Raw genomic sequence first — 23,061 nt, 5'->3', positions numbered from 1 at the left:
ATGTAACAAGAAGCATCTTCTATTTTGGACCCTGCCTGACATTTAGAAGAAGAAGAATTGTTTTTTATATGCTGACTTTCCCTCCCACTTAAAGAAGAATCAAACCGGCTTACAATCGCCTTCCCTCCCCTTCCCTACAACAGACACCCTGTGAGGTGGATGGGGCCGAGGGAGCTGTGACTAGCCCAAGGTCACCCAGCTGGCTTCGTGTGTAGGAGCGGGAAAACCAATCCGGTTCACCAGATTAGCCTTGGCCACTCATGTGGAGGGGTGGGGAATCAAACTCGGTTCTCCAGATCAGACTCCACCGCTCCAAACCACCTTTCTTAACCACTGCACCACGCTGGCTCTCCATTTTGTATAGGTCACATCACATTTAGGATGCGATGTGACTGACACAAAAGAAAAAAATTCCCCTTTGTGTTGATTTCTCAGTTTAAAAGCAAGCAACTGAACCCTTCCAACAATGTGTCAAAGCATTAGTATGTTTCTCTTCTCTTCCAGTTAAATATCTCCTCCAACTTGCTTTCTGCTGTTTCCGTTCATATTTTACATCTGATGTCAAACTTATAATCATGTTCAGGAAAGTCAAAAGGTTTACACAGCTGGACAGCTACTGCAGTATGGCTGAAAGGTTCATAGCCAGTAGGAGGAAAATGAATTAAGTACCATTTAAAATATTTGGATGCTCTGCCTGCCAACCATCTCTTGCTAAAAATTCATTTCTTTAAACAAACAGATACATAAATATAATCTGGCTCTCTCCAAAGGAGGCTGCTTGTAAATAAGCTTGGAGTTCAATCTTGCATGCCAAACAAACAAAATGCAGTTTGCCTATGTTTTGTGGAAACTTTCCCTTCAAAAGGAAGGGCCCAGGTGGTTACATCACATTCCTGTGAATTTACATTACAATAAACCTTCCTGGCTTATTTCTTTTAGCATATGCAAACTGTATTTCCTGAAAGCTGAATTACATTCAGCACATATTTATTTGGTATGACACAATAAATAAAAACACAGTTCTTGGAGGAGAGGGGAGGATGCCGCAGAAAGCAGTAAGCTATTCAAAACTGGGGGGGGGATCTCCCCAGGTTTCGCATGAATGGATTCGTTTGTTAAAAGCTTCCCTGTGTTTTAAATTCAGTAGCCTTTTTTCGTATTTATGTTTAGTTAATACAAGAACTCAGCAGATAACCAAAACTAGAAAAGCTGATAAAACAGCACAGTAGGAAACAGAAACTCTTAACAATCCCTTAACAGTACAATTTTCCTTCCTTCTCAAACGTTCAGATGGGAATAGCTCCAGGGTTTACTGATCATACAGAAATGTCCCTGTAATCGACTGAAAAAAGCCACGCAGACCCTTAATAGAAAACAGGATCTCAAGAACAGTAACGTGGCGGAAGAAAAATGATAATTACCTTGTGGCTGAAGGTATAAAAGGACTAAGTATTGCTCATCAGAAATTTTGTTTTTGAGAAGACTGAAACAGGTTATAGCACATATGCAACGAGGGAAAAGCAATTCTAGAGCTTAATTCTGAAATCGTCTCATTCAAAACAAAAAAGAAATTTTTTTTTTTTACTGTCCCCTGACTAAACAGAAAACAAATCATAACCCCAATGTTCTCGAGTTAGGAAACCAGTGCTCCAGATGCCAGGGGTCTCTCTCTTCCTTACTGATTTTCTCCTGCAATTTGGGGCAATTTAATTAGTCATGATTTTTGATTCCTTGGCTCAGCCATCAACTGAAAGGAAGACTGCAGCCAAGAAATCAGAAGGACATTGAGATTGGGAAGGGCAGCCATGAAGGAGCTAGAAAAGTTTCTTAGATGTAAGGATGTGTCACAGGCAACCAAGATCAAGTTAATTCATGCCATTGTATTCCCTGTTACTATATATGGGTGAGGAGCCCCATTGCGCAGAGTGGTAAGCTGCAGTAATGCAGTCCAAAGCTCTGCTCATGACCTCAGTTTGATCCCGACAGAAGTCAGTTTCAAGTAGCTGGCTCAAGGTTAACTCAGCCTTCCATCCTTCCAAGGTCGGTAAAATGAGTACCCAGCTTGCTGGGGGTAAAGGGAAGATGACTGGGGAAGGCACTGGCAAACCACCCCGTAAACAAAGTCTGCCTAGAAAATGTCGGGATGTGACATCACCCCATGGGTCAAGCATGACTCGGTGCTTGCACAGGGGACTTTTACCTTTATATATGGGTGTGAATGCTGGACAATGAAGAAAGCTGACAGGAAGAAAGTAGATTCCTTTGGGATGTGGTGTTGGAGAAGAGTGTTACAGATACCAGGGACCGTTAAAAAAGACAAACCAGTGGGTTCTAGATCAAATCAATCCTGAACTGACCCTAGGAGCTAAAATGACTAAACTGAGGCTATCGTACTTTGGTCACATTATGAAAAGACAAGAGTCACTGGAAAAGACAATCATGCTAAGAAAAGTTGAAGGCAGCAGGAGAAGAGATGGATGGATTCTATCAAGGAAGCCACAGCCCTCAGTTTGCAAGACCTGAGCAAGGCTGGTAATGACAGGACGTTTTGGAGGACATTGATTCGTAGGGTTGCCATGAATCGGAAGTGACTTGACGGAACTTAAAACACACACACACACGAGTTGTTCGACAGTGGAATCAGCTACCCAGGGAGGTGGTGAGTTCCCCCTCAACGGGAGTCTTGAAGCAGAGGCTGGACAAGCACTTGTCAGGGCTGCTCTAGGCTGATCCTGCATTAAGCAGGGGGTTGGACTAGATGGCCTGTATGGCCCCTTCCAACTCTATGATTCTATCTAGGATAGGAAAGCGCCACCTGCTCTTTACCCCCTCTCCTCTGCAAGGAAAGGCTTCTTTTCAATCCGTTTTGCCTGTACACTTCTGGCGTTTGCCACCCTTTTCGTTCTCTTCCGAGTCTCCCTCTTGGAGGCAGCAAGGGTTAGGACGGAAAAAGCTCTTGAGGAGAATTAGATGTAGCAGGGGCACACATGAACCTGCCTTATACTGAGCGGGACCCTAGGTCCATGAAGGTCAGTATTGCCTACTTTGACTGGCAGCAGCTCTCCAGGGTCTCAGGTGGAGCTCCTTGACATCACCTACTGCCAGATGCTTTTAACTGGAGATGCCAGGGATTGAACTTGTGACCTTCTGCATGTCAAGCAGATGCTCTGCCACTGAGCCACGGCCCCTCCAAATATAAGGCTTTATAAGCAGGCTGTTTTAAACAGAGAACCGGCGCTGCATTAAATAACACAAAGAGGGACTTCGTGAATTAATGTATGAACTGGGCACATTTTAAGATGCTCAATCTTCCCCCTTTCCTAGATGTAGTAACTTAACAGTGTTGCTTTCGATTATGGGAGGGAAGTGAGAAGAGCTGCAACTACAAGGCTCACTGTTTTCTAATGAAGATTTCCCTGTTTGACAACCAGTGGTGAAATAATTAACGAATGACTATGGCAGGGGTTCCCAACCGTTTTGATCCTGCAGGCAGATATGGAATTTTTTGCTTCTGACAGTGATGGGCCTTGGTCTGATCCAGCATGGCTTTTCTTATGTTCAGTTGTCTCCTGTCTACAACGACTGCTGTCCAATAAATCCCAAAACTTGACTCATTTCCTGACACAAAAGGACATCCACTTCCTACACAAGACATGTAGAGACAGTTGCTGGAAGAGATTTTATGCACAGCTTTTGTGGGAAAAGAGGTTCCGAAAAGTCACCAAATAAAAAGAACACCATCTGAAGAGCTAACAGCTTGCAAGCTAAATATAGAAAACCACCGCATAATTTCTTTGAAATTTCTTACCTGTGAGGGAAAACATTCAAGTAATCTTACTTTAACAGCTTCTATTCTTTCATTAATGTAAAAACTGGTCACTTTTGTCTTTGCATGCATATAAAAGTTCCTCCTTGAGAAATAATTCTTTCACACATAGTGGAATGAATGAGTCCTGTGTTAACATGGTGTGACACCATGAATTAAGGACACAATAAAAGATACAATACACCTAGTGTAAATACTAGCATACTGTTTAATAGCATATGTGTCACAACTTAACAATTCACTGTCAAGGGAAGTTACACACCTAAGACAATGGCAGTCAATAAAAATGTTAGGAGACAGCTGGTGGCATTTATGGAAATTAACATATAAAGGTTCTTGACAAAGAATAGTACTTCGTAATTTAACAGAACCTTTCGTCTTAGTACCTGGAAGCGCTCTGCCAACAGTTAAACTATCTGCAAAATAGAATCGAGGGTAGTACAACAATTTAAGGGGGAAGGGGGGAATTAACAGCATAGAGATTAACTCGGTTGTTTTCAAAGTGGGAAATAAATGGGGGAATAAAACCAGAATGCCCCAAACTCTAATGGGTCAAACCAAAAGCCAATTCTTCATATTCAGTCTCGCCTGAGCATGATCAAGACACTGATTGCATTTTAAGGAGGAAGATAATGTCTCTGAGGTACACTGCCTCAGTTCCTCCCCCCATGCAATTGAAGAAGAAGAGTTGGTTTTTATATGTCGACTTTCTCTACCACTTAAGGAAGAATCAAACTGGTTTACAATCACCTTCCCCTCCCCACAGCAGACACCCTGTGAGGTAGGTGGGGCTGAGAACTGTGACTAGCCCAAGGTCACCTAGCTGGCTTCATGTGGAGGAGTGGGGAAACAAACCCGGTTCTTCAGATCAGAGTCCACCGCTCCAAACCACCGCTCTTAACCACTAGACCCCGCTGGCTCCCAGGTGGCGGCTTCCCTTCACAGACAAGAGGGGGAAAGTTTAAAGGACTACCGTGCTTGTTTTGCTCCGATAGCCACCTCTTTCTTCAGTAACCTCAGAACTTTTGGGGAGATGAGTGGGGGAGAGCTTAAAGAGTATAATTCAGTGTGGTATAGTGGTTAAGAGCAGTGATTTGGAGCGGTGGACTCTGATCTGGAGAACCGGGTTTGATTCCCCACTCCTCCACATGAGCGGCAGACACTAATCTGGTGAACCGGGTTGGTTTCCCCCCTCCTACACACAAGGCCAGCTGGGTGACCTTGGGCTAGTCACAGCCCTCTCAGCCCCACCTACCTCGAGGGCATAGCCTCCCTTACGATGGAGGGGGGCGCTGACAGACCAGTGAAGTTGGCGGGAACAAAACACGGAGGCAGCGGGTGAGGTGAATGCCATGTAGAAGGTACCACCTGCCCAGCTAAATTTGAGGAGTATGAGGTTAATGGAGGGGATGAAGGAGGACACAGAACCAGGGTTATGTGGCAGGTGCGGGTAGGAGAGGGTTTTCTGCGAGGTGTTTATTTAAAATACATTTATAAAACTAACAGAGAGAGAGAGAAAAAAAAACTACTTCCCCATGACTTATACGATGGGGGGGGGGACGCACATGGCAACGACTGTGTTCAAAACAAGAAGATTACCTCACGGTGATTTAGAAGCCTTTCTAAATCTGCTGCCATTTGATTCTTGACACGCAGCAAAGCTGTCTTTTCTTTATTTAAAAGGCTGGCAGGGGGAAAAAAGCGGGGACAGTATTAGGAAATAAAGTAACAGCGAGGGGATTATGTCTTCTAATCTTGTATTCTGGTTACAACATGAATTTTTGGAAGAGAACCGTTGGCAACCATGAACATATGCTGAAGCAACCAAGTAAACACTCCTTCCTAGTAAAAACACTGCCCTTTGAAAAAAAGGGAGATTGCAAATGCCTTTTGTTAGACTATGATCTATAGACCATTTAAAGTACTATTTAAACCTCCTATAGGTCCCGATGACTTTAATGGGATGAATCCGTGGTAAATGTTCAGCGTACCTGCACTATCAATCAAATTAAAGCACTGAGTCAGTTGAGTTAATTTTCTTTAATATTACTTTTAAAAAACCCCAGAAAGCAGCAGTAAATTAAATACGGACTTGATTTATGGCATTGTTCGAGGCAGGGTGTTCAGTTCTGGCTGTCACCTTTCAAGGAGGCTTGTTGAAAAAACTGGAAAGGATCCAAAACAGGGATTATGGAGGTTGCAGAAGACATGTGAGGAAACTGCTGGGATGACTGTTTGTGTTTAGAGCAGGTTATGTTGACAAGGGAAGAAAATGGACAGACATTGTTTGGGGAAGCGCTAAGTGAAGAGAAGAATTTCTTCAGCGTGTCGTCATCTGCAGCCTCCTCAAAGTGACTTGGTTCAAATTTCTGCTGATGTCACTGAGTTAAAACAAAGGAACGGGAGGAGCTGTGGCTCAGTGGTAGAGCCTCTGCTTGGCATGCAGAAGGTCCCAGGTTCAATCCCTGGCATCTTCAGTTAAAGGGACCAGGCAATTAGGTGATGTGAAAGACCCCTGCCTGAGACCCTGGAGAGCCGCTGCCGGTCTGAGTAGACAATACTGACTTCAGTATAAGGTAGGTTTTTTCAGGCATCCTCTTTAATACAGAGGAATAATTCAAAATAGCACCCCTTTTCTGTCCCAGGGGTAGTACTGAATGGAATAATCTACTTAATGGGAAAACAGGCGACCTCCCCTCAGAGGAGAAGTGGGGAAGATCTTGGGTCCGAGGCCACAAAGTGACATAGATGTACAAAGAACTGTACGAAACGATTGGGTAGCCGTGTTAGTCTGTCTCTAGCGGTAAAAAAGAGCAAAGGTCTAGTAGCCCCTTAAAGACTAACAAAATTTCTGGCAGAGTATGAGATTTTGTGAGGCACAGCTCACTTCTTCAGATACAGCTAGCACGTGAGTCCATCTGTCTTTAAGTAGAGAAGAGTGAATTCAGACACCCAATGGCAATGGCATGTAAATGTCAATACCAGGTAAATGACACTAGCAGGCGTGATTGGTGTGATATGCAGAGAGACAGGAGGCATGGAGAAATCAGTACTGGTAATGAGACAGGAATCCCAGATCTCTATTCAGTCCAGGAGAATGAACAGTCTTGTGCTTCATTACACTTATACTTACCTATTCAGGATCAGAGGAGCATGCCTATTATATTAGGTGCCCTGGGACACAGGCAGGAGAATGCTGCTGCGGTCGTCTTGTTTGTGGGCTTCCTAGAGGCACCTGGTTGGCCACTCTGTGAACAGACTGCTGGACTTGATGGGCCTGGGTCTGATTCAGCATGGCCTTTCTTATGTTCATTATTAGTTGTAATTCAGCAGTCTCTCTTTCTAATCACCCTTTGAAATCCCTTGTAAGAAAACTGGTACTCTTAAGTCAGCAACTGGAAGGTTAAAATGTTCCCCCACAGGTTTCTGAATGTTGTGGTTTCTGAAACCGGTGAGTGGTGGACAAGACAGAACCACCACAGAATTTCCACTTTCTCTTGTACAGGATATCACCACAGATGAATGGATTTAAAGGATTTTGACAAGTCCAATTACCCAATATTTTTTTCAGTAGGAGGATGGAACTTGGCATCTTGCAGATGGAAAAAAATGTGTGCACAAGATGTGACTCCTAAGGATCCGACAGCAAGCCTGTCGCTTTCCACAGAGCGTTGTTCCACTGGACTGAAGAATTCGTAGCCTCCCTCTTGCATACAGAGTTTGCTCACAACCAGTCGCATACAAAGGTTTGCTCACAAGAAAGCACGAGATGTTCAGCCGTTAAAACTGGAGGGTGCAAGCAGAGTGCTAACAGGCCGTTAAACAAACAAACAAACAAACAAACAAACAAACAAACCGAAAAGACCAGCAAGGATCTAGGGACAGTAAGCTACAGAAAAAAATTGTCACGCTTACCTAACATCCTTCTCAAGTTGCGCAATATGTTCTTTATGCAAAAGTATTTGAGAGTCTCTCTGCTGTACAGATTCAATCAGGTATCTATAAGGCTGCTGGACTTGATTCAACAAGGAATTTGCTCTGTCCAGCTTGGAGGGGGGAGAGAAAATAAATGCAATTCATTACATGTCAGAAAAGAGAACATGCTACTCGTAGTTAAAAAAAGAATAAACCTGCGATTAATCTTAAATTTTACGTTACAAGAGGTTCAGAGTGAAACATAAGAGTCTTGTCACCTCAAACATTCAACCAGGATGCTTTTTATTCTTATAAGGACCCCTTTGTTTCCTGTTGTGCCGTTTCTCTTAGAACGTACCAGTTAAGCCTCCTGGAAGCTTATACATATGCCAATGCTTCTTAAACGTAACCTAGAACAGGTAGTTATTTAGAGAACAATCAGTGCAGTGGATGCTAATCTTGGTCCTTTCAAAGTTTCATTTATTAGAACATTTCAGACCCATGCAGTTCATTGAAACTGTCAAATTTAGTAAGCAATTGCTAACCAGGATTACACTTAAATGTTGCATTCAGAAGCAGAAAAGACCACATATGCTCATTCTGTTCAATTGTGTCTTGACAATTTTTCTATAGTATATTTATACCACATAATGCCTTTGGTTTCCTTGCTAATGGGAAAAAAGTATTCCAAGGCCCATAAGAATTCAGAAGTATGCCTTTTCTACCTCTTTGCGAATCCCCCGCCCCCATATTTCCAACTGAAAAAACCCCTCCATGAAATATTTTGTTTTGGAATGAATAAAATACTTTCAAGACATGAAAACTCCACAACAGCAATGATTGGAAGGGTGTGTTTATAAAGAGATCAGAATTGCTTTTATAAAGGAATAGGATTGTCGTCTGTTGTAATTTTTTTTGTATATATAATCTAGTTTTTACGGCACTGCCTCATACCTTCGTAATCCACTCTCGACATTGTTTGTGATATATTATGCCCTAGACACTTTCCCCCCCAGCAACGTTTCTTAACTTTCATGATCCTAGTCCTAACGAATTGTTACTGGATGTTTTGTGCTGTCCGGTTGAATTGTTTTCTATATTTTGTAAACCTGCTTTGAGTCTCAGTGAGGAAGGCGGGGGATAAATTAAGTAAATAAATGTCACTCCCTTAATCTGCAGTGTGTGGATTTTAGCACTGCTAGACTGTAAAGGACTACGACAGTGATTACTGATGGCGTCACCTTGTTCCCTCTCTCACAATACTAGAACACGGGGTCATCTGCTGAAGCGGGAGGCTGAGAGATTCAAAATGGATAAAAGGAAGTATTTCTTCACACAACACATAGTTAAATTGTGGAACTCCCTGCCCCAGGAGGTGGTGATGCCTGCCAACTTGGAAGGCTTTAAGAGGGGAGTGGACACGTTCATGGAGGAGAGGGGTATTCATGGCTACTAGTAAAAATGGGTACTAGTCATGATGCACACCGATTCTCTCCAGGAACAGAGGAGCATGTCCATTATCTTGGGTGCACTGGAACACAGGCAGGATGGTGCTGCTGCAGTTGTCTAGTTTGTGGGCTTCCTAGAGGCACCTGGTTGGCCACTGTGTAAACAGACTGCTAGACTTCATGGGCCTTGGTCTGATTCAGCATGGCCTTTCATATGTTCGTATGTACTGCATTGTCTATAGTTTATGATCCACTGTCTGTATTGTTATTGTGTACCTTGCCTTAGTTTGTTGTTTGTGTTGCTCTTCAGTTCTGCAGTTCCTAGTCCTATTGCATTGTTCATGGGTTGCCTTACGCAGCCTGACACCCTGTGAGGTAGGTGGGGGTGAGAGAACTGTGACTAGCCCAAGATCCCAGCTGGCTTCATGTGTAGGAATGGAGAAACAAATCCAGTTCATCAGATTAGCCTCCGCCGCTCATGTGGAGGAGTAGGAAATCAAACCCGGTTCTCCAGATCAGAGTCTACCGCTCTTAACCACTATACCTTGCTGGCTCACAGGTGACTGGTGAACGAAGGGAGAGGTGGGAAAAAATCTGCTTCCACTGGTGTCTTGTATTAATGCTGAATTGTGCCTGTGGGCATAGACCAGGGTCACTGGGAGAGTGGGGGGAGGGAAGGTAATTGTGAATTTCCTGCATTGCACAGGGGGTTGGACTAGATGACCCTTGAGATCCCTTCCACCTCTATGTTTCTATGATACTGTAATTTATTATGATTGTATTCTAATTTATCAAACAACATTTTAGGTAAAAACCACACTCCACAAAAGTTATATAAAAAGCAGTTTTTTAAAAAACAACCAAAAGAATTCTGCTTTTCTTTTTTTACCGTGATGTAAGAAATTGTACTGAGCTTTGCATGCATAACAACCCAGGTGGATTGGGCAGTCTAGGAAAACTGGAGAGTTTTCAGGTAAATATGTCCTAGCAGATAAAGGAATCTAAAAACAACTGTATTTAAAAAAAGGAGAGGTATTACATGAAAAACATAAAATACCTCAAGAACGGTGAACCAGTTTTGCTAGTTCTTGGCCTGTTCAGAAAACAGAGACTTATCTGTCTCGTCTGCATTGTTTGTTTAGTCTGCAAAAGTAATCTGCCTTTTGATCTCGTCTCTAACATGGCACAAACGGCTTTGAAAAGGGTGAGCGTGAATGCATTTCCCCCCAATTGTCAAATCATACGAAATGCATTAAATACGGCTTAAAAGTAGGAGAGGTAGCTCGCAAGTGACGCCGGGCCTCAGGATGTGTTTTTTATTCTTTTCTGCAGGGAGTGGGTCATCTACCTCTTGTGCAATCTGGGTTACTTGCTCCTTCTGGTATTCCAGGTCTTTTGCAAGCAGGGAGTTCTGCTTCTCTAGCTGTAGCAGCCTCCTCGCCAAATGGACACTGCACCAACGGAGAAAAACAAAGGCAAAGGATGACCTCAGACCGAATATTTTCCCACCAAACAGAACGCATACAGCTCGTCCTATCGAATCAGACAAAAAAATCGAGTTGATTTAGAGAAACGAATAAAAGTGTTTTTTTTACCAATTCTGTCCTTTAGACGCCTCTGATACAACACACAGAGTTCCTTTTATTCTCTTTTGGTAAAAAGGTGAATCGCTTAGCTACCTGCGGCATGGAAGAATCCCCTCCGGGAAACTTTTAAAAATGTGTTGTTTTTTTCCTTTTAAGCTGTGCGACAGTAGTCAGGCTAGTAAAAAAAAAATTGTTGACTCATAATTTTGGCGTACTTATTTGCAAGACTGCTGTAAGGAAGATGACGTGTACGAACCTGCTCAGAAGCATTTCTGGTGCTTCAATGGAAAAAGTGGAACTGGATGAGTCCAGATTCTATCGTTCCAAACCTGAAGCCCACATGAGTGGTTTTTAACTGGGCTGGAATAACAGTACTTGGTTCTCCCGTCCCCTCGTACCACACTCGGCCCTGGCTCCAGCCTTGTGGAACTCATCACCATTCATTGAACACAGTCAATGACCAGCATAACAGTTGCGGTAACGCAATACAACCACCCCGACATTTATCGGGCTGTCTCTCGTGCCAACAACGATCTTTGTATCCTGACGGCAACGTAACAGAACTTCGCCACTTTGTATGAGACAGTGGTGTTCTTATCTTCGAGCAGTGCCAGTGAAATACTAGCATATCTAAAAGAACGAGTGTACTCATGACACTTGGCCAGCAAAGGTAGAATTAGGCGATTCCTAATATCCCTGTAAAATTCACAATTCAATAATATATGTTCAATTGACTCGATCTCATTAGCGTTGCAGGGGCATAACCGCACCTCCCTGGGCCGGCACTAAAATCTTCCGCTGAGCAGGGCCGAAGGGAAAGCATTAAATTGGGCTCTAGAAAAGACCTATCAATACTTGGAAATGGTGATACTTGGAAAAGGTGACAGTTGCTAAATATGGAGCAGCAGAGATCCCCGCTCATGACTTTAATATCCCGTATGAATTTGGAAGGAGAGCTGTCTTATTTTGCATCTCAATATCGGTAGAGCCAGTTAAGAGCAGTGGTTTGGAGTGGTGGAGTCTGATCTGGAGAACCGGGTTTGATTCCCCACTCCTCCACATGAGCGGCGGAGGCTAATCTGGTGAACTGGATTTGTTTCCCTGCTCCTACACACAAAGCCAGCTGGGTGACCTTGGGCTAGTCTCTCTCTCTCGGCCTCACCTACCTAATAGGGTGTCTGTTGTGGAGAGGGGAAGGCAAGGTGATTGTAAGCAGGTTTGACTCTTCCTTAAGTGGCAAAGAAAGTTGGCATATTTAAAATTAACTTTTTCTTCTAAAAGCGTTGGCGGATTAATGTTTTCGGTGGAACTCCCTTCCCCAGTAACATCAGGGCCCTACGTGACCTTAAAGAGTTCCGCAGGGCCTGTATTATGGTTTTAATGTTGTTACCTGCCCTGAGCCCTGCTTTGGCTGGGGAGGGAGGGACAGAAGTCTAAAGTGATAAATAAATAAACCAACCAACCAACCAACCAGAGGACTCTGTTTACAGCAACAACCGCCAGCATCTGTTGCACTTTAGATAATTATCAAAAAGCATCTGTGGACCACAAAATTATCTTCAGGCAACCATTACAGAAAAGCCTGTCTCTCTAGCACTTCTCTAAGTCACAGTAAATTATAAGGTATGTGAAGTAATTATTTTTTTGTAAAAGAAAAAAACACCATGGTACACTATGATGCTAGTTTGGTAGATAACATGCAGGGTTTTTTTTTGGGGGGGAAGGGGTTAATTGATACAGGGTCATGACAACATTGTGTGATTTATTTACGCATCTTACAACGTTTTGAGGTGGATGCATGCTCGAGAATATTTTCTACATGCACTAAGAAGGGAATGCCGGTATCTTCTTGTTTAAACACCAGTACTCCTTAAGAGGTTTTAAAAATTGCATAACGGAAGAATCTCTCTACAAATCTCATTCTATCGCTGAACTCCCCCCCCCCCGGGTGTGTTTTTATTGTGCAACCTGATACCATATGAATGTCTCTTGGATGCAACATGAAGAAAACTGGGTTGCTTAAGTCCCGTTAATTTCAATTGGCAATCGGGATGCCAGGTAGATGATGCAGGGAGACACGCAGGGACTGCGGCTCAGTATCGGTTTATTGCCAGCACACTGGGCCAGACAGGCAGTGGTGCAAGAAATATTCAGCCCTTACGGCCCAGAAATGATTTAAAAACCTTTATCCTGACCTTTTCCCCCAGCAGAGAGCCAGGGAGACTTATGAAGAGGATAAGCACGTTACTTCATAATATATAAAAAAGCAAAAATATATATATTATGCAAACAAGACATTCACAAGCATTGCAAAACACAGCACGCTGGGGCTCGGACAGACCAGAAGATTTCTGCAGACAGAAGAGGAAAGGACACCGTTCGCCAATTCCCCCGTCCTGCAGAGTTCAGATGGCCTACTCGACTAGGCAGTAAAAATCAATTGATGTGTGCCCTTTAAATGCCTTTAAAATGCTTTCTTAAGAAATTCTATTTTACAGAGTTTTAAAACAAACAAAACACCGGAAGAATAAGCATATTTGAACGTGAACTGGCAGACGATTCCACAGCGTTGGGGTAGCCACCCCAAAAGACCAGATAACTGCAGACTGAATCCCCCAGAGGGAAAATCTCTCACAAAAAAAGGCTCTGCGGTACTGAGCAAAAGGGTTCATATGGGGATGGGATGGTTTTGCGGGTCATGAAGGGACTTACGAGCACCTTAAACTGAGCCTGGGAATGAGTTGGTTTCCACTGTAGTGTCTTTAGTATAGGCCAGTATAGAATAGGCCAGGGGTGTCAAACATAAGGCCCGGGGGCCATATCCGGCCCTTTGAGATCTCTTATCCGTCCCGGAGCCAGCTGAGGCAGCAACCCCCTCACTCTCAACCTGGGCTGGCAAGGCATAGCCCGACCAAGTGACATTTATGTCATATCTGACCCTTGTAGCAATTTAGTTTGACACACCTGGGTTAGGGTGTTTTGAAATAGGCCTGAGAGACTTCGGTTCAAATCCGTAATCTGCCACATGAGCTCGCTGAGTGACTTTGGGCCAGTCACACTCTTTGTCTCCCTAACCTACATCACAAGGTTGTTGTTATGAGGGTAAAATGGGGGGAGAACTATGTCGTAAGTTGCTTTGGGGTCCCCTCTGGGAAGGAAAGCAGGACATAAAATGTTTTTTTTCCCTCCCTACACTATCTCCGTAACTAAACTGTGCTGATTTATTCAGTATATTGTGAATTCTTGAATCTCAAATGTATAGATAAGAATGCCTAGATGCATACTCTAGCTTCCAAAGCTGAATGGATTTGATGTTTTCCTCCTGGGAGGGGTCATGCTCAGAGCAGAGGGTTCACTGCCATGGGGCAGTTGGAACCCGGCACGTGTCATGTGGAACGGCAATCTGCCTCCAATCCAACCAAAGCAATTGGGTAAAAGGGATCGCAGTTCTTTTCAAAAAATCTCGATAAATGTTTTAAACGTTGGTCAGCACAGAACCAAAAACAGAACCTTGCTTATATGCCCAGATAAATGCCGATTGCCACTTTGGGGTCAGGAAACAATTTACCTTCAAACCAGGTGGATCAGGGATCCTGGAGGGTTTTTTTGGCCATCTTCTGGGCATGGAGTATGGGGTCACTGGAGATTTCCTGCCTTGTGCATGGGGCTGGAATAATGACCCTGGTGGTCCCTTCCAACTCTATGATTCTATGGCAAATACAGGGGTGCCAAAATATGTGTGTTAGACCACGGTCAACAACGTATGCGGCTCAGTATGGAACAAAATACAGCTTGTTAAGAAAAGAAAAGAAAAAAGTTTGAAAGTATATTGCAGGAGAGATGGGATGACAGAATGACTGGTGTGTGTAGAGAATGGCTGGCAATTCCCCCCCACCCGAGACTAAAGCGCTTCTTAGAGATAGTTTAGAAAGAGAAATTATAGAGGTGAACAGTTACCAGTAATCCAGGCGTGAACCATGTGCAGATTTAAGCCAACGCACTGAAACAATCACACAGGGGGCTCTTCCTAATAAAGGACTTGCCACAGCCAGTGTTTATGCTGCAGAAACCTTTTTGGGTTATCAACCAATATGGCAATTATCAATCATGTTAGGTTGTATATGTTAAGTTATGCGAGTGGACTTTTTTGTACTGGCTCTTTTTGTTGAGTCCTTGCTCTGAAAAATGGGCGCACCTTGGCTCTTCGATTGTAAAAGGGTGCTGATACCCGAGCTGGACAACTGAAGCGGAACTTTCCCCATCCCTGGAGTTCAGAAGAGATGCACCGCCCCAGGCAAACATCTGCATCTTGTTTGTCAGGCTCATTCCACAGTTATTATCTGTGGATCGACTTGAACCAAAAGATTTTAATTGATGGATACGGTTATTGAACTTGCAGTTGCCAAAGACAGTTTATGCAAATCCAAGATCTTTGGCACAAACAGTGGAAACCCACAGTATTCTGCGGTGCTGCACAAACCCTTATGGGTCATAAACGGGAGTTTTGGCTCTTCCTCGTCAGGTAGGAAGCAAAGACTCAGGTGAGGAAGTGGCTGAGCGTCTGACTCCACCCCAGAAGGAAGTAGATGGGACCCTTACAGGGATTTCCTGGGAGTCTGTGTCAACCCTCTCCCCCTGGGATACAGCCCTACATTCTGACTTGGACCCTGAATAGGGCTGCTAGCCTCCAGGTGGTGGCTGGAGATCTCCCACTATTATAACTGATCTCCATGCGACAGAGATCAGTTCCCCTGGAGAAAATGGCTGCTTTGGCAATTGCACTCTATGGCATTGAAGTCCCCCCTCCCTTTCCAAACCCCCGCCCTCCTCAGTCTCCACCCCCCAAATCTCCAGGTATTTCCCCATCTGGAGCTGGAAACCCTATGATGCGGCCAGCTCTGGCCAGGGTTGAGGGTTCAGGATTAGGGTTGCCAGCTCTGGGTTGGGAAATAGCTGGAGATTTTTTAGGCGGTGCCTGAGGAGGGCGGGGTTTGGAAAGGGGTGGGACTTCAATACCATAGAGTCCAATTGCCAAAGCGGCCATTTTCTCCAGGGGAACTGGCCTGGAGACCAGTTGTAATAGCGGGAGATTGCCAGCTGCCACCTGGAGGTTGGCAACCCTTCTGCACCACCTGAGGTCTCTCCCTTCAAGCTACAGAAAGCCAAGAACAACCCCAGCCACACGGCCATAACCAAGCACGGCCCCTTTAAGAAATGAGTAGCCTGCTCCTGGAAGGGCGGGGCTTGCGTTCCACCGCCTCACATGAGTATTTAAGGCTCCGGTTCACCCTCAGCCTTTGCTGGACTACATCTAAACTATAGCACTGTTGGCTCCGACTCCAGTAACTTGGCTCCTGGCCTTAATTCTTCGACCTCAGCATCCTCCAGCAGAACATTATAGTTGCATAAGAGATCTCGGCAATTACTGCCTGAATTCTTTTGCCATTATAGCCTTATTTAGGTATTTCAGCTGCTTTCAGAAATAAAAAAATTGCACACAAAATAATGTCAAACAGATTTATCAAAGTAGCAAATAAAACGGATAGTCTAAAAGCAAAAGCATCTAACTTGAAGTATTTGGGCCCAGGCCAACTACCGGCTCCTTGAGTTCGTCCTAGAAATTGACGGGAAATCAATGGGAAAGAATGGAAGTAATGTGCTGCTTGCAGCCTATCCCTGTGAGAGGACAGAACAGTGCATTCTTTTCCTGCAGTTATATCATGGATTATGTATCCAGTGGAAGCTCAGCATTGGATTGGAGGGTTTCAGGGAGGGGGGCGTTTTATTGAAATGTGATTACCGGTATGGGCCCTTGAGTAATTACCCTTCAATTTATGACCTGAAGTGATTTCAAACAATGCAAGGGCTAAGGCCTAGCATAGGGGTATAATGTTTCTCTGATCTACCTATCATGGTTAGGTGACTGGGGCGTAGGGTTGTCAGGTCCTTCTTTGCCACCAGCCTGAGGTGGGCGGGGTTTGGGGAGGGACTTCAATGCCATAGAGTCCAATGGCCAGCTGCACTATGTGATGTACTTTACTGACGTCTGATTGCTCATACTTACCCTGTGTGGGAAGGAATGATGAATATGTAACAGCACTTTTGTATTAAGGACTGAAGAAAGATTTCCACTGCTGTGGATCTGAAACGGCCGTATCCATCAATGATTGTGGCTCTATATGAACTTTACACAAGGATTACAATATTAGCATTCATTTGGTACTCAGTTGAGACCTTTGGAACTTCCTCTATATATTTGTGGTACTCAGTTGAGACCTTTGGAAATTTCTCTACATTTTTTGTGTGAACTGTACATATTGTATATAATTGTGTTGTATATATGTCACGTATATGGTCTATGTTTCACCTCAGTAGCTTATAAATATTTGCACTTTGTGTATATACAGTTTCCTGTACTGTTTTTCTAAACCTTTTGGTACGAGTACAGAGGTGCCGTTTTTCTCCCCAGTACCTGGAGGTTGGCAACCCTACTTGGGGCGCCCCATGGGCTTGTGAACAACTTTCCCTTCCCTGCATGTCCTTGAGTCCTCTCTTTTCAGAGCTAACGACAGTTAGCGTTTAATAATTATTATCTCAAACCAGAGTTTGCAGTCCTGGTTCTCACCATAGTTGCAAACTATGGTTTGTAGCCAACCATGTTCAGCATTAGGATAGGTGCATGTATAATTTGGGTCCCCACTGGGGAGAAAAACAGGGTACAAATGAAGCTAACAAATAAATAAATAGTGCCGTATCCAATAGAATCGTTCACAGAAGGAGTTGGCCGTGTGGCTCTTTCCCCGTCTTACCCCCCTCTTACCCTTACGCCATTTATCCTGAAATTCCTCTCCAAGACCTAAATAAAACAATGAAATTTATTTATTATATAGCACTTACGCCTATATTAAAAACAAGCCCACATGGAAACAGATACAGGAGTTGATAATTAAAGCCGCACATAGTTTTAATTATCAACTCTGTATCTGTTGCATATGGGCTTGTTTTTAATCTAGGCATAAGCGCTTTATATAAATATATTTCATTGTTTTACGTAGGTCTTGTCTCATCCAACCTTTTGGGTACCCAACTGTTTTTAGGTTGGGTCTCCCCACCCCACCCGTTTCGTCTATTCCTCTCCAAGGATCAGAAGAGCCTTGAAAGCACAATATATAACAGGACAAGATGCAGGAGCAACAAGGGGGAATCCTTCTCCCTCTTCTGTCAACCGACTACCCACTTTGTGTTTCTTAAGCGGTGGGTTTTAATCCATAAAAGAGTACGTCTGCCATTCCGAACTGTCAGGGTTGGAGCTAAAGAACTGCGATTGGAGCTCAGTCCACTGAGTAGAACTTGCCCTACCCTCCTTCCATCTTCCACCATCCTCCTGTGCCATCCAAAAAACAGTTCCCGTACTGTGAAAATGTAGCAGTGATGGACTGTATTGTATTTGTTCACTGGGATTTACAATACCACCTGACAGACATCACTTTACATTCAAAATGATCTTTGCAATTTGATGTTAATATGCGATCAACAAGCCAGTATGTAATAGAAGAAGAGTTGGTTTTTTATATGCCGACTTTCTCTACCACTTAAGGGAGTCTCAAACTGGCTTACAATCACCTTCCTTCCCCTTCCCCACAACAGACCCCCTGTGAGGTAGGTGGGGCTGAGACAGCTCTAAGAGAGCTGTGACTAGCCCAAGGTCACCCAGCTGGCTTCATGTGTAGGAGTGGAGAAACAAATCCAGTTCGCCAGATTAGCCTCCGCCGCTCATGTGGAGGAGTGGGGAATCAAACCCGGTTCTCCAGATCAGAGTCTACTGCTCCAAACTACCACTCTTAACCACTACACCACGCTGGCTCAAGAAGTAATATCAATTCTTGTAATTGTACAATGCTACTAAAATATTAATTTTATAAGCAATTTCTATAAACTGCCTACATTACAATTCCATTTTTGAATTTATTATACTTTGCATTGCCCTTTCAAACTTAGGTACAGTTGTTCGTACGCCGGTTACTTTTTCTTCTTCAGAGCACTGAAAATTGGGTGTTTGGTTTTGCATCGCTTTCCTCTTTCAAACAAACTTTTAAAGATGCCAGTGAATGAGAAAGAGCTCAGAGAAATGTGCAAAAACAAAACAAAACAAAACAAAAAAGAGGGAAAAAAGAGAAACAGAAAAACTTCCCATTGTATGAGAGAGAGCAGGAGAACAGGGCGGAGGCTCACCTGAGGGGAAAAGATGGGAAATAAAAGGCGGAAAAGTGAGAGGAAAGATAAGAAAGGCAGATTTTAAATTGTAACACCTACTGATAATGAAAGAGAAAGATATGATCTGGATAAGGCTGGAATAGTCCCACGCATTAGCAGTGCTCGGGCTCTGAAGCGAATGGCAACAACAGAGAGAGAGATACAGCGCATGGGAAAATCCATGGCAATTGTTAGAATGCTTTATGAGACAGCATAACAATATCAGCTTCTTTCTAGACAGAGTATATGCACACAATTAAGCTTGGCTACAAAATGAACCGCATGAACTCTCCAAATCTATAAAACAATACTTGGTTTTTTGATTTAAAAAAAATTAATAGTCCAGTTATGATATATTCTGTGGGTACAAAGCAACCCCAATGCTGTTGACCAAACTGTGGAGCATAACTTTTATAGGGTGCCCTGTCTTTTAAAGGACGGTTTTGTAACAAACTGATGCTGTTTTTACCTTTGTTTCAATCGCCTTTTGGCTGTCGTAGGAACGTTAGCGCCGTATCCGTAGGAGAACAGAACGCGCTCCGCTTCGTCTTCGTCCTCCACTGTGAAAACACAAAGCAGACCACACAGAAGAGCCTTTGTCACGTCAAGTCTAAACGTTTTCATTTGTAAAATCTACAAGCATATACGGTACAAATGAGGTAACAAAAAAAATCATTTTACAAATATGGAATTGCACAATTAAAGTTGCCAGCCTCTGGGTGGGGCCAGGAGATCTGCAATTACAACTGGTCTTCCAACTACAGAAATCAGTTCCCTCGGAGAAAATGGCTGCTTTGGAGGTGTGACTCTGTGCTTTACAGGTGTGACTCTATGAGGTGTCGTCCTGGAGAAAATGGGTGCTTTGGAAAGTGTACCTCTAGGCGTTGAAGGTATGACTCTACGCTTTGGAGGTGTGACTCTATGAGGTGTCCTCCTAGAGAAAATGAGTGTTTTGGAAAGTGTACCTCTATGCTCTGGAGGTGTGACTCTACACTTTGGCGGTGTGACTCTATGAGGTGTCGTCCTGGAGAAAATTGGTGCTTTGGAGGTGTGACTCTAAGGCATTATACCCTGCTGAAGTACCTCCCTTCCCTAAACTTTGCCTTCCCCAAGCTCCATGCCCAAACCACCAAGAATTTCTCAACCTGGAGCTGGCCATCAGCATTTTTAGATAGTTTTACTCAAAGAGTGTGATGGATAGCAAAGAAGACTGAAGGATAGGCAAAGGTCCCCATGAACAATGGAAGTGTTGTGTTTTAACAGCTGTAATTTATGTCATCGTTGATGTTGTCCCACTGGGCACACCGCAGTCTGATGCTGGGCAGACAAGATCTCTACAGGTTGAAAGAAGCGAAAGCAGATGGAGAGAAGAAAAAGAAAGATGGAGGAGGAAGTAGAGCAGAGGCCGTGAGGAGGCAGAAGAATAAGGCCCTTGCCTGCATCAAGCTACAAAAAGATGGTTGGTGTGTGGCTGACGGAACCAGCAGGGAGTCAACAGCCCGAAAATAAACAGGGTGACAAATCAGAACTCCATATACATTCAGGCAACTGCAAATGTATGGGTAGATGCAAATCAAAGGACATGTAGGGACTCATCGTAAAGTACACTTGATGAGGCAGGTAGCAAGGAATTCAAGGCTGGTTTCGGGGCCACAGCGCCAACTTTAAGTTGACTACAAAGCTGTACAAAAACCAAATGAGCCCACTTGTGTGGGCAGGCGTATTCTTTCTTACACAATACACACACACACACAAACAAACTGTGGTCTTTTCCTTTTACGTGTTTCTGTTCCAGCCTACGGACATTTACACCGAGAGCTGCATGTTCTCTCAATTACACGCACGAACGAGACCCGCTTCAACAAGCGCTAAAAACTGGATGACCGGAAGCGTTTCGATTCATTTCTCCCTGCAGCAGACTGGGCGTGCAAGAAGCAAGTCACCTCATCTTCATTTGCTTCTTAATGCTCAACTTCTCTTCTTGAAGCAAGCTGCTTAGAGAAAGCACTGCCAGCTACTGTCGGAAAGGGTATTTCTCTCTAGGACAGACAGTTTGGTACCTTCGGAGCCAGCCCGTTCTGCATGTACGCTGCTGAACACAGGCCCGAATTCTTTCCTGAGAAAACTGCCTGGACGCAAGTGGTATTTATTTCCCATACCCTGTATAAACTCCAGAAACCTAAACTACAGGGAAGGGTCTGGGATGAGTACAAAAGTAGGTTGAGCCAAATTGCTAATTTTATTAATTAAAGTTAAGTCACGTCCTAGTATTCCCTGTTACTATGTATGGGTGTGAAAGCTGGACAATGAAGAAAGCTGATTTAAATTAAATCAATTAAATTAATTATATATAATTTATTTGTTATATATAACAAATTAAACAACATAAAAATTATCATATATCTGTTGAGCTCTCTCTCTCTCTCTCTATATATATATATATATAGAGAGAGAGAGCGCAACAGATATATGATAATTTGTTTCTACCCAGTATCATCTTTATAGAAAAAGGGCTGATGTAATACCAAGTTAGAAGATTCATACTAGTTGCTAAATATAGGTTAATTCTACTGGGTGCCAGGGAAATGCTCTTATCCTCGCTTAGGTTTGGGTCGCTGGCCTCAGGGGGAGGGCGTGTAGGCTGGAAAGCCATGAATGGAGTGAGGAATAGCCAGCCAGACTCAGCGGCAGAAGAGGGGAGGCCGTGGGGGAGGAGTAAACCAGTCTAGTCTGATCTTACAAGTCCTGGCCTCCACGGGGGAACAAGCAAGATCCTGCCTCTTGCAAATCACATTCAAACACTAAGAACAGGCTGGAAGTATAAAAGTCTCAGAAGCACTGCTCATGTCATTTCAAAAGATCGTTAACATTCTTCCCCTTTAAAGGGTTATTCAGTAGTAAATATATAAAATACTCCCCCCAACTATGATATAAAGGAGAAAACAAGGACTATTTAGCTTGAGAAGTGAATGTTCCTTTTTTTTCTTTTCCTGGCAGCAAATGCAACAGCATAATTATACATGGTAAGGAGAATAATTATGAGCACAGAATGTACAGGACAAAATATTTTTGGCAACAGTCACTCAAATCAGAATGCAAAAAAAAGCCTATATATTCTCCAAAAGTTCTGGGAAACATGATCAAAACATAAAACAATAATTACTTCTATATGCTTGTATAAATGAAATAAAAAAAACACACAAAATGGCTTGAATGATGAGCAATTTGTAGAGATATTTAGTACTTTCAATCAAAAGGGAGTGGAGGAGACAAGAAGGGGGTAGAATTATGGATTTATTTAGGGAATTATGGAAACGTTTTGTTTTTGCCCAAATGATTATCCAAATCAAAAGAATTTGTCTACGATCATTGCAACTGGACCCAGGGACTTAGCCTCCACCCAAGAAGTTCATCTACAAATCTCTCCCCCAAAAATCCCACCCTTTTTTGTGAAGCCTTATTTATTTATTTATTTCTCTTATATTCTGCCCTCCCAGGCAAAGCCGGACCCAACTTAATCCTTTTGCTCTTTTGCGCCGAACTATTTTAACCCCCGCCTCTTCCATTCCTCACCTCCACAGTGTCTTCCTTGCTGTCGAAGTGTCAACTGCCCGCAAGCAGATTGGGACAGGAAATGTCTCGAGGCTGGGTACCCAAGGTTGGGTGGAAAAGATAAAATTGTATAACAGAATTGGTTCTTGTAGGTTATCCGGGCTGTGTAACCGTGGTCTTGGAATTTTCTTTCCTGACGTTTCGCCAGCAACTGTGGCAGGCATCTTCAGAGTAGTAACACTGAAGGACAGTGTCTCTCAGTGTCAAGGGTGTAGAAAGAGTAATATATAGTCAGAAAGGGGTTGGGTTTGAGCTGAGTATTGTCCTGCAAAAGTATTGTCCTGTAAGTATCAAGATAATGTGCTAATGAGGATATGGTATGTTAATATGGAACCATTGTATCCTGAAATGATCTGTTAATGTGTGTAATCCAAAACTAATCTGTATGGCTATTGTTGAATGTTGTCTTTGTCTGGAGGTT

At 43.4% G+C, this 23,061-nt stretch overlaps 1 protein-coding gene across 1 annotated transcript in view; it reads right to left on the bottom strand.

Moving 5' to 3' along the window:
- The window catches only part of PIBF1 (progesterone immunomodulatory binding factor 1), a 104,720-nt gene that overhangs the window by 11,698 nt on the left and 69,961 nt on the right, over positions 1-23,061 (bottom strand). Inside the window, exons 12-15 of the mRNA XM_056861922.1 lie at positions 19,498-19,588; positions 10,538-10,640; positions 7,742-7,872; positions 5,426-5,510 (exon numbers count right to left, since the gene is read on the bottom strand). Coding sequence (XP_056717900.1) covers positions 5,426-5,510; positions 7,742-7,872; positions 10,538-10,640; positions 19,498-19,588 — 410 coding nt within the window. The remainder of the gene's footprint in view (positions 1-5,425; positions 5,511-7,741; positions 7,873-10,537; positions 10,641-19,497; positions 19,589-23,061) is intronic.

Source organism: Euleptes europaea, chromosome 16 (assembly GCF_029931775.1).
Source record: "Euleptes europaea isolate rEulEur1 chromosome 16, rEulEur1.hap1, whole genome shotgun sequence".
Lineage (NCBI taxonomy): Eukaryota > Metazoa > Chordata > Lepidosauria > Squamata > Sphaerodactylidae > Euleptes > Euleptes europaea.
This window is presented reverse-complemented; position numbering and strand designations above follow the sequence as displayed.